At 44.2% G+C, this 12,471-nt stretch overlaps 1 protein-coding gene across 1 annotated transcript; it reads left to right on the forward strand.

Annotated features, from left to right (window-relative positions):
- NPM3 (nucleophosmin/nucleoplasmin 3) lies at window positions 1-6,414 on the forward strand. The gene is made up of 6 exons (XM_081912338.1): window positions 1-197; window positions 2,091-2,176; window positions 2,627-2,746; window positions 3,560-3,653; window positions 4,570-4,718; window positions 5,528-6,414. Exons 1-5 carry the CDS (start codon window positions 122-124, stop codon window positions 4,698-4,700), a joined length of 507 nt encoding a protein of 168 aa, XP_081768464.1. The 5' UTR covers window positions 1-121; the 3' UTR covers window positions 4,701-4,718; window positions 5,528-6,414.
- Window positions 6,415-12,471: the final 6,057 nt, after the last annotated feature.

A 12,471-nucleotide genomic window follows, 5' to 3' on the forward strand; every position in this document is an offset into this window, starting at 1 on the left:
CTATTGGAGGAGGGATCCACGTTGCCGGTGGGGCGGCCTTAGCCAAGCCGGGCTAGTCGGTGGTTCCGCTGCGCGAGCGTCTTCCTGCCTCGTCCTGCCTCGCTCTCTTTCGGCGCAAGCCATGGCCTCTCTGGTGGATCTGGAGTGCATCGCGGATGGAGTCAAGGCGCCGATTTGCACCAGCAGCTTCTTGTTCCGTGAGTTGAAGGAGGGCTGGCCTGTCCTTGCCTGGAAAGAGAGGAAACGGGGATAGGCGGGCATGTAGGTGGAGGGGGGGGAACGGGGCCCTTTGGGGCAGAACAGGAAAAGGCATTTGGGGATGTTCAGAGGGACCTCCTACTGGGATCTGGGTTGTTTAGACTTGACCCTTAATGGGATTTGTTTGAACTGAGTCTCTATATGTTCAAGGCCCGGAAGCACGTGGCGTGGCGACGCTAAGTTATCCCGGTGCCGCGTGTGCCTCTTAAAGCCCCAGATGCGTCCACGTGGCTTGCTTGGCTAGTTACATTGGAGGAGCAGGAGGGGTATTTCCCACCGAAAATGCATTAGATCTTTCGTACTGTAAGATCTGCCTATGTTGTAATCAGACGAGCGGCGAATATTTCTTGACCCTAGAACAGCAGTTCTAGGTGCACGTGGGTTTTGGAGTCCACGTGCATCGCTGAGCCTCGTGAGACTTGCTTCGGCCCTCGGGTACATAGAATCAGACTACTGTACAAATAATGTTTCTGGGCCCTTCTAGTTTACGTCTGGAACATAGCGCAGTGGATTATATCCTTCTGCGGCAGTCCAGCAAATGAAACCGTTAGAAATATAAATTCTGTGTACATGCAGTATGAGATCTCGTAGCTATATTAATGACAGCAATAAAAGTTTTTGTTAGAAAACAAACTAATTACTGCATTTGAAAATTGTTTAAAAAGATTTTGGGGACATTCTGATTAATTTCAAAAATGCATTCAAGAAAGGGAAGATTTAAAAAGCGTGAATGGTAAATAAGAATACTTTGTAAAGAGTGGATTTGTTTCCAAATGGTCAAACGCCGTCTTGCAGAGTGGCACAACTGCTTTTGCAATAGTGAAAAATACCTCTTAGCTTGAATCACACACCTTATCCTCATCCCCACCTTATTTTATTTACAGTATCAGTTTGGTACTAGGGTCCAACAAAACCCTGACTAATGTTAATTGTAATGTTAATTTAATTTCTTCATTGGTCAATCAGGAATAGCTGGAGGGAGGGAAGTAAAACAAGGACATGCGCAAAATGCCCAGATGAAATATTGAACTCATAGTAAATAATGGAAGGTAACTAATGTTCCCCCCACTCAAACAAAGGACATTACAAAGAAGAAGGCGGTGTTATAAATGTGCACAATTAAAATGTTAACTTCTGTGTTAAGGTAAAGCAAGCAGAGAGCAGAATTGTCGTCCCCAGGAGAAAAAATCACTGCATTTTGTCCACTCAGGAATATCTTCCCCACCCACCCCTCAAAAACAGGAAGATTATTTAGTGCTCTAGAAGTAGTATAAACAAAACAAAAAATGAATTTAAGGTAGAATTCCAAGTTATTTTGCTTGCCCTCTTTTGAGAAATTGCTGAGGATAGAAGGGACCCAGTGAGCTTATGTATTTGGTAGCTTCACTTTCCCATTCATTTCTACAAGAATAAATTGAATACAGTGGTACCTCGGGTTAAGTACTTAATTCGTTCCAGAGGTCTGCATTTAACCAGAAACTGTTCTTAACCTGAAACATCACTTGAGCTAATGGGGCCTCCTGCTGCCGCTGCGCCGCCGGAACACGATTTCTGTCCTCATCCTGAAGCAAAGTTCTTAACCTGAGGTAATATTTCTGGGTTAGCGGAGTCTGTAACCTGAAGCATATGTAACCAGAGGTACCACTGTACCTAACAGCTTAAAGTGAAAAGCATGTGAAGAAAACACCATTCTAAAAGTTTTATAAATGTTTCAAATGGCTGGCTTGAAAGAGTTAAGAAGGAAGTTGTTCAGTTTCTTGCAAATCTGCTGCTTTTAGAAAATTGACTTATCAGTTGCAATATTTATTTGTTTCTCTTTCCCCCCACCCCAGGATGTGAGCTGAACAGCAGTACCCGATCCTACACTTTTAAAGTATCTGATGAAGATGACTCTGATCATATCTTGGCTCTGAATATGGTGAGAGAGGTTACATCCTTAGCTTGGAAAACCAGGACCCAGATCTGTTAGCATGACCTAGTATTTGAGAACTCAGGTAGTAGCCTGAGGTGACCAGGAGTTCTACATAAGCAAATCCCTCTTCAAATACTAGGCACCACTTGGTTTCTTTGCTAGTTACCTGGAAGGATGAGCCTCAAACCAGGAGAAATCTTAAGTTTGCCCAGTCTTGTGCTGTGAGTTGGCTATTGGACTTCTATGCTCCTGTTTTTGAAGAGGGACCTAAAGTTCCCCAGAAGGCCTTTGGGTAGAGGTTATGCTTTTTTTCTCTTCTGGTTGCATGTGTTAATGGATGGTCTCAAGGTCCTAGCTGCTTGTTCTTCTTGGGGAGGGGGGTATTATCTCTTTGGTAAGTATTGCTGAATATTTTGGTCTTTACCCTTCTTTCCACTTTGTCCTTCCATCTTCAAGATTTGCCTGTCGGAAGGTGCCAAGGATGAGTGCAATATTGTGGAGTTTGTGGGACACGACTATCAGGACCAGGAGATTGTGGTGCCAGTGGCCAACCTAAAGTTGTCATGCCAGCCTTCGGTAAAAAAAACTTGTTGGGTGCGTGGGCAATGTGGGAGGTGGGCATATGGTGGCTACAGGGTCTGAAAGGGCTAACAGGAAGACATGGTGAGGGTGGGGGAGAGGGCTGGGTTTGCAAGACCTGAGATCTTTGTCATGGAGCAGGCTCCTTTAGGTCAGTTCAAATGTGTGGTTTGATGCAGTGTTTTTAGTGTGACCTGAAGTTCAGCGAGAACTTAATTTGTTCTTGTTGTTAATAATAATAATAATAATAATAATAATAATAATAATAATAATAAATTTTTATTTCTACCCTGGCCAGAGCTGGGCTCAGGGCAGCTAACATCATAAAACTAGCACAGTATACAAAGAACATAAAAACAAACAAAAGGCAATCAATTAATTAAACTACATCTTAAAATTAGTTCAGAGCAGATTAAAATCTGGACAGATGGCAGTCCACGGGTAAAATTGAGAGTGGTTAATATTCTCCAAGGCCAACTGTTACCACTGTTCTTATAAAGGACCTGTGAGCGGGCTAGGAGGCCTCTTTAATGCTTGTTCGTATACAGAAAAGAAAGAATCAGACTGAACCCCGACCAAAGGCCTGGGGGAACAGCTCTGTCTTGCAGGCCCTGTGGAAAGATGCCAAATCTTGTTGAGCTGTGTGTGAGAATTTCATGGCTTGGATAATAGAAAATAGACTTGCTAGTGCCCTGGCTCTGTAGCCCAGAAACAAGAGGGGAAGAAGAAAGCTCAGAGTCTGGTTGCTCTAAATGGGATCTGGAGACATTCCTTCCTCCATCACACCTGCCTCTCCTTCTCCTTTCTCAGTTGTGTTTGGAAGATTTCGAGCTCCAACCCCCGGTGACGTTCCGCCTGCGCTCAGGATCTGGCCCTGTCCACCTTGCAGGACAACACCAAATCTGTAAGGAGGCTGGACTGGGATTTGGGGAGCTACTGAAAGCAAAGGGGGTTCCTAGAAATTAAGAGAAGAGAAGTGGGTGTTCTCTCTTAGGGAAGGATGTGCTGTGACAGACTCTTCCATCCATTTTGGGCCTGTGGGCACATTGCAGAATTTGAGGAACTGTTGTGGCCACTGCCACAAAATGGCTGCCACAGGTAAAAGACAAGAAACAGGATACAAGGCGGAGGCTGGGTGTGAGCCACACAAGCCGAACCACATACTTGAAAATCCCCCTCCCTGAAGGAAAATTGGCTACACGTGGGTACAAAAACTGTCCCCATCAAATACATACGTGCTGCTTTCCCCCAGTTTGCAGTACTGGGTCTCCCTTTTGCTCCCTACTCTTTACTTTTAAAAAAGGTGGTTTGGTTGGTCATACTGAAAAGCAAAGCCCCAGCTCCATCTGCCCTGTGTCCCTCCTTCCCTTGTCTTAGAGTGGGGTAAAGAAGCTGAAACTTGCCTTCCTGTGATTAAACCAGCAGCAACAGCCATAGGAGAGCCAGGGCACCTTGGAAGGCACTGCTGAGGTGTCTTGAGGCATGGGGGGACACTTTAAAACAGGCTACTTGGAGGAATGTTATTTATATAGTCAAAAGCACCTAATGTGTGGCGTTGCTCAATGGTGCGCTCTGTTCAGAGTTGCGTGCAGGTTGCTCGGCCTCCAAGTGAGGAGGACCTGAATGGTACCTAGCCCTCCTTTGAAGCATAAGACATAGAGCTGGGGAATGTTGTGTGAATGCTTTAGCATGCACAGGTAATTCACTGCTTGAGACGCTCTTAGGAATGGGGTGAAGTTGGCAAGCAATGGTGAGAGGAGGGGCTGGAGGCATTTCCCCAGGTCATACTGCAAAGTAACAGTTCCAGCTGCTTCTTTCAGTTCACAAAAAGGACCTCTCAGATGATGAGTTTAGTGAAGATGAGGATTTTAGTGAGGAGGGCGAGTCCATGGAAGAGGAGGAAGGGGAGCTACCTCCTATCAAGCCAGCAAAGAAGCAACGCAGATCTTAGCCTGACATCTCCCTGAAGGTACGTGTTTGTGGAGGGGTTGGGCAGCTGAGAAACGAGGACAAATGCCCCCAATCTGGTGCTCTCCAGATCTTATTGGGAAAAAACTCTGTGACCGTTGGCTGTGCTGCTTGGCACAGCAGGTTGAAAAGGAGGTCCACCTGGACCATTGCAGTGCTAAGATTGGGGAAGTGACATCGTCAGCTGTTTTTGCTCTACTTTGGTGTTCTTCCAGCTACAAGAGCTGACTCTGTGACAGCGGCCTTGCCACCAGAATTGCTTTTTAATATAACTGGGCCTATCAGCCCTACACTGTCACCCATTTTCTGGCCTTGGGAAGAAATAGAGCCATAGGGATAAAGGAAATCTGCCGTATGCAGAGTCCAAACAGCTCAATATTCCCTCTCTTTTGTATTTATACCCCACCAAGGAGCTCAGAGTCACCACATACTTTTATTCTCACAACCACCTGGGAGGTAAAATAAGCAGAGAGTGAATGGCTGGCCAAAGGTCACGCAGTGAACTTCATGGCCAAGTGGGGATTTGAACCCTGCTCTCCAAGGTCCAGCAATCAAACCACTACAGTGATTGGCAGCAGCTGTGCAGGGGTTCAGAAGGAGGACATTTGCTGCCCTACCTGGAAATGCTGGGAATTGAACTTTGGGCCTTCTGCACACAGAGGAAATGCTCTCTTATCACTGAGCAGTTGGCTTTCTACGTTGCATGTGGCTAGCTGTGGTGAAGAAGGCTTAGTGGTTCACCCCTTTTGGTGTGCAGGGTGCCTAGAAGCTTACACCACCACACATAATTGAACTTTTTCTTCCTGCCAGGTGCGGCTGGTTTTCTTCTTCCTAAAACGCAGTGCTACTAGTCTGCAGCTGAACTTCTTGAAAACCTTTCTTATATTTTCTATACGAATCTGATGGCTGACACAAGTAACTGGTGCTACTGACTACATGGGGGAATAGCCTGCTGTTTGGCAAATCTCTGAAGACTCCTCAAACACATTTCCCCCCTGAGAAAACTGGTTCCTGTTGTGCCTTCTGGTCAGATTTTTTCGGTACTTCGAAAGGTGCCCAAACGTACTGCTGCTGTTGATGTGTGTTAGGTTGTTTTCTCTGCAGGTGAGGCAGTCAAGAGAGGGGTGCAAGTTTTATGTTCCCTATGCATTTTACATCTTTTCAACAGACATGTTCCCTAAGGAATGAGTAATACCTGTGGAATGTAAGGTGGTGTCTGTGGTTGGTTTGTTCGCTTCAAAAAGCAATAAAAACATTTTCAAAGAAATAAAATAAATTAGTTACCTGCTGAGCCTCCTTCTCTTGAAGCCTGTGTGCCTTAGCTCTTGGTTTTGGAGTGCCCAAACAGATTAATGCAGGGTTTAGTTTCTGAGGGGAAAACCAGATCTTATTTTTAATCAAATTTTAAAACCATATATGTATTCATTCATATTATATTAGCCACATTCTAAATGCCATTATTGTAGAGAGTTTTTAAAAGGATTGCTTCCAACTGAACTCCATGCCAGGGAGAAGGAATAGAACCTGTGTTATGTTCCTGTTGTTTCGTCTCATCCTTTATATGTCAAGAGCTGTGCGTGAATTAGTAATAAGGCATGGATCATAACTGCATTTGAGACATGTGGACATAGTTGTTTTCACATTGTGCCATCTCTTCTAACAAGTTTTGCTTTTTTGGAATAAATGTGTTTGCAATATGTGGACTACTCTGAACTTTTTTCCTTGGTGGGAAGTGTGGAATCGAGAGCCATGGAGCCCCATGATGCTCACTTTCCAGCTACAGGATTTTATCTTCTCCTCTTGAAATACATTATAAGTATGAAAGGATTTCTTGCTGTTTCCCAGAAGTGGCTTCACACGGGATCTCTCCCTCAGCTTGTCTGGCGGAGTAACATATAAGTGACTTTGAGCACCAATCTTGGCATTGCCACTTTGCCTGATTTCAAGATCTGGGAGCTTGCTTTTCTTCAGTTTAAATAGCTGATAGTTTTTACGTTAAAATAAGTCAGTAGAATTAATAAAAGAATTGTAGACATGTCAGTAATGGCCAAGAAATACACAATTAGTATGCACGATTTAAGCAAGTAGCACTACTAAAGACTATAGTTCTGCACCCCTAATCTAGGAGTAATGGGACTTCCTTTGAAGGAGACATAGCATTGCCCTGTAAAAAATACTAATGTCTTAGCACTATTATTTCCATGACTAAAGATGGGCACCTAGTTTCCCAATACTATACTTCACTACAAAATCTATATTACTTGATTGAAATATAATTGCCTGGTTCATTCATAACACCAAGCCATGGTTTGTTTAAAAAACTGCAGGTTCTCCCATACATGATCGAACCATGGCTTGTTTCTTCAAAGTTAGGTTTGCTTTCCAGCTGCTTTTGCCTTGTGCCTTTGTAGCTTGGTGAGTATCTGGGGGTTGAATGACCAAGCAAGCAGAGGTTAAAAGAACTGTAGGTTCACATAGACAGAATTAACTATGTAGTGAAAGAAATTACTGTTAGCTCTGTGCTCTCTTAGGTCAAGTCTAAATATTTGTTAATACATGGCACGTATGACCCCACTCAATTGCAGGTCTAGTCGGGGGTAGAGGGTGCACAATCTTTAGTGGGAAGGCAGCGTGGTAGTAGGGAAGTTTATCTCTTCCCCCCAGTGCAGCTGGTACAACCACTCTGCAAATGCAGTTAACAGCCTTGGGAGAAAAGTCCCCATAGGTGCCACTGAGGGTGTGGCAACATAGGGAGCTACTGGGCTATACAAAGTCAAGACAACTGGTGCATCTTGCTCAGCACTGTCAACACTGACTGGCAGCAGCTCTCCAGGGTTTCAATATTTCCCAGTTGTACATTTTGAAAGTCAGACATTTTGCAAGCAAAAGCATGCATTCTACCACTGAGCTATGGCTTTTTCTGGAACCTTCCCCTAAAGTTATTAGCCGATACCTGTTCTGACACCGGTGGGTAAGTGAAGAGGTAACCTTCCCTTCTCCAAGTCCTCCTTCCCAATAAGAATCTCCCATATCTAAAACTAGATACACATTCATATCCTGCAAATGTCAAGTTTCACTCCTAAGTATTAACGATTCCGATATTTGGAGAAATTTTGCAAGAGGCAATATGGTTTATCCACCGACAGAATATGATTCTTGAAGGCTAGTTAGGGACTCCCTGAAGTAGTGATGGTTGAATGTTATATCACATTCCCTTCCTGCTATAAGTACCTACAGCACATGGCACACCTTAGCTGCCTATCTCTAGAAGGGATTTGGGGCATGCAGTAAAGAGGCTGAGAAAAACCTTCAGGTATGAGCTTGTTTTTGTTCAAAATTTATCTCTGGGAGTGGCTGAAGCAACCGGCCTTTCTCTTTCCTTTTAAGGGAATGGGGATTTCCCTATCTGCAGATGAGAAGAACCCCCACCCCAGTACGGTTCCTGCAAAAGGCTTGACTTGTTAGTGGTTAACAGCTGTAGGACTTCCATGAAACAACAGGCTATGCAGCCACAAGATGGCAGACTTGCCATCATGATTGGTGCCTAGAGCTTTCCTTGGCCTGCTTTGCTACAGTGAAGAAATGGTTTTGTTTTCACATTTTCGTTGGAAGGCCCTAGATCATAATATAGTAATGGCACAAGTTTGCATCCAACTAAGTTTTGCTCAGGCTAGGCCTATTGAAGTTAATGGACCTAATGTCAACGAGCCTACTCTTGAGTAGAACTGATACTGGATACTAAAGACTCATCTGAAGAAGTGTGCATGCACACAAAAGCTCATACCAATAATAAACTTAGTTGGTCTCTAAGGGTTGGTCTCTAAGGTGCTACTGGAAGAAATTATTTTTTTAAATTTTTGTTTCGACTACGGCAGGCCAACACAGCTTTTGTTGTTGTGGTGGTTTAGTCGTGTCCGACTCTTCGTGACCCCATGGACCAGAGCACGCCAGGCACTTCTGTGTTCCACTGCCTCCCGAAGTTTAGTCAAACTCATGCTGGTAGCTTCGAGAACACTATCCAACCATCTCGTCCTCTGTCGTCCCCTTCTCCTTGTGTCCTCCATCTTTCCCAACATCAGGGTCTTTTCCAGGGAGTCTTCTCTTCTCATGAGGTGGCCAAAGTATTGGAGCCTCAGCTTCACGATCTGTCCTTCCAGTGAGCACTCAGGGCTGATTTTCTTCAGAATGGAGAGGTTGGATCTTCTTGCAGTCCATGGGACTCTCAAGAGTCTCCTCCAGCACCATAATTCAAAAGCATCAATTCTTTGGCGATCAGCCTTCTTTATGATCTAGCTTTCACTTCCATACATCACTACTGGGAAAACCATAGCTTTAACTATACGGACCTTTGTTGGCAAGGTGATGTCTCTGCTTTTTAAGATGCTGTCTAGGTTTGCCATCGCCTTCCTCCCAAGAAGCAGGCGTCTTTTAATTTCGTGGCTGCTGTCACCATCTGCAGTGATCATGGAGCCCAAGAAAGTGAAATCTCTCACTGCCTCCATTTCTTCCCCTTCTATTTGCCAGGAGGTGATGGGACCAGTGGCCATGATCTTCATTTTTTTGATGTTGAGCTTCAGACCATATTTTGCGCTCTCCTCTTTCACCCTCATTAAAAGGTTCTTTAATTCCTCCTCACTTTCTGCCATCAAGGTTGTGTCATCTGCATATCTGAGGTTGTTGATATTTCTTCCGGCAATCTTAATTCCGGCTAGGGATTCATCCAGCCCAGCCTTTCGCATGATGAATTCTGCATATAAGTTAAATAAGCAGGGAGACAATATACAGCCTTGTCGTACTCCTTTCCCAATTTTGAACCAATCAGTTGTTCCATATCCAGCTCTAACTGTAGCTTCTTGTCCCACATAGAGATTTCTCAGAAGACAGATGAGGTGATCAGGCACTCCCATTTCTTTAAGAACTTGCCATAGTTTGCTGTGGTCGACACAGTCAAAGGCTTTTGCATAGTCAATGAAGCAGAAGTAGATGTCTTTCTGGAACTCTCTAGCTTTCTCCATAATCCAGCGCATGTTTGCAATTTGGTCTCTGGTTCCTCTGCCCTTTCGAAATCCAGCTTGCACTTCTGAGAGTTCTTGGTCCACATACTGCTTAAGCCTGTCTTGTAGAATTTTAAGCATAACCTTGCTAGCGTGTGAAATGAGTGCAATTGTGCGGTAGTTGGAGCATTCTTTGGCACTGCCCTTCTTTGGGATTGGGATGTAGACTGCTCTCCAATCCTCTGGCCACTGCTGAGTTTTCCAAACTTGCTGGCATATTGAGTGTAGCACCTTAACAGCACCATCTTTTAAAATTTTAAATAGTTCAGCTGGAATACCATCACTTCCACTGGCCTTGTTATTTGCAGTGCTTTCTAAGGCCCGTTTGACTTCACTCTCCAGGATGTCTGGCTCAAGGTCAGCAATCACACTACCTGGGGTGTACGAGCCATCCATATCTTTCTGGTATAATTCCTCTGTGTATTCTTGCCACCTCTTCTTGATGTCTTCTGCTTCTGTTAGGTCCTTACCATTTCTGTCCTTTATTATGGTAATCTTTGTACGAAATGTTCCTTTCATATCTCCAATTTTCTTGAACAGATCTCTGGTTCTTCCCATTCTGTTGTTTTCCTCTATTTCTTTGCATTGCTCATTTAAGAAGGCCTTCTTGTCTCTCCTTGCTATTTTTTGGAAATCTGCATTCAATTTCCTGTATCTTTCACTATCTCCCTCACATTTTGCTTGCCTTCTCTCTCCCGCTATTTGTACGGCCTCATTGGACAGCCACTTTGCTTTCTTGCATTTCCTTTTCATTGGGATGGTTTTCGTTGCTGCCTCCTGTATAATGTTGCGAGCCTCCATCCATAGTTCTTCAGGCACTCTGTCCAGCAAATCTAAACCCTTAAACCTGTTCCTCACTTCCACTGTGTATTCATAAGGGATTTGGTTTAGATTGTATCTTACCGGCCCAGTGGTTTTTCCTACTTCAGTTTGAGCTTGAATTTTGCTATAAGAAGCTGATGATCTGAGCCACAGTCAGCTCCAGGTCTTGTTTTTGCTGACTGTATATAGCTTCTCCATCTTTGGCTGCAGAGAATATAATCAATCTGATTTCGATGCTGCCCATTTGGTGATGTCCATGTGTAGAGTCGTCTCCTGTGCTGTTGGAAAAGAGTGTTTGTGATGACCAGCTTGTTCTCTTGTCAGCTTGTTCTCTTGACAGAACTCTATTGTTCTCTTGACAGAACTCATCACAGCTACCTACCTGTAACTAAGGTCTTAAGGGTTTGTGTGGGGAGAAAGAGGAACCCCATGCTTCCTAGACTGTCTTTCTGATATAACCTGGGCTGACCTTTCCTCAAGTGCTAGACTGACACTCTCAGGGTGTCTGACCTCACTTCCTGCTTATCTCACTTTATTGTACCATTGTGGGAGAGAATGCATCTTTCCTGTGTCTCTCTCCTTCATTGGCTCTTTGCACATTCACCTTAGTTAGCTAAAACTAGGATATTTCCTATCCATCATGTATTTCCTATGATAAACAGCTTTGGTATTTCCCCTATTCAAAGTATCCATGTGATTGCATCAAGGGTAACGTGTGATCCTTCAAGCAGTGCACAGTTCAGCTTTTGCTGATGCATTTAAAACTCCAAATGCCATCAGGGTACAGTTCACAGATCCACTAAGCCAGCCTTCGCCAATCTAGCGTCCTTCCAACCTTTTGGCCTGTGGCTGTGCTGACTGGGTCTGATGGGAGTTGTAGTCTGGAAGGCACTAGGTTGGTGAAAGCTATGCTATGGCATAGCATTAGTATAGAACTGGTGCGATATTATAAAGAACACAAAGTTGCATTAAATGAACCCTGGAGAAGTTCGCTGCAGATTCTGAATCCTTCATGGTTCTAACCCATAGTCGTATAGGGAGATTTGTCAAATGCTCCTGTTAAACGTTTTTTGAAGAGTTGCAAGGATTTGAATGTTCATCCTTTCTTCTGCCTGCCTTCTGGGCACGTTTGAGATCTTTTAAAGCTGCTTTTGGTGTCTCCGCTTTGAAGCATCATTTAGTAATATCCCACTGGGCTGCATGTGGTGTATCTTATGTCGTGGGTTAAAACTAGAGAATGGCTTTGCACAGACTGGAACAATGAGACATATACCCCCAACTGCTTTTCAGTTAATATCCAGTTCCCAGTGATTAACAGGGGTGCCTGGATTATTACAGAACGCTGTAGTCCACTCTTTGGGATTTTGCTCTGTTTTGCGTGGCAATGTGTTCAGCAACAGAATGAGTGTCTTCACCACTTTCACCAAGATGTCAACGCCCTGATTCTTCTTAAATATTGCCACCCATATCAGAAGCAGCTCTCCAGAGATCAGCATGACTCTGTTAACATCACCAGGCATTGTATTAGCTCTTTGTGCTGTAGTATTTCCACTAGGAGCACATACCAAGCTACCTACACTCACTCATGAAACACTGACTTAGGTTCTCTTTTCCCTAGGTTTCTTTAGTTTCACTAAAAGCAAGAGAGAGCACCATATACGCCTTGTCCCTCTCAGCCTGGGGAAAACAAACTAACAGCCCCCTTGCCTTGGAAAAGCTTATCAAAAGCAACCTCTGACAGCAAGCTCTCCTTCCCCTAGGACTTCCTTTTCATTTGCACAAAGTATTTGAATCTGTTTTGATAGCATCATCTCCAGAGGGGGACCGATTGCCCTATCCTGACCCTCTAATCCTATTCTTTCCCCTTAGACACAGACT

Source organism: Podarcis melisellensis (genome assembly GCF_964234715.1).
Source record: "Podarcis melisellensis genome assembly, chromosome: 5".
NCBI lineage: Eukaryota > Metazoa > Chordata > Lepidosauria > Squamata > Lacertidae > Podarcis > Podarcis melisellensis.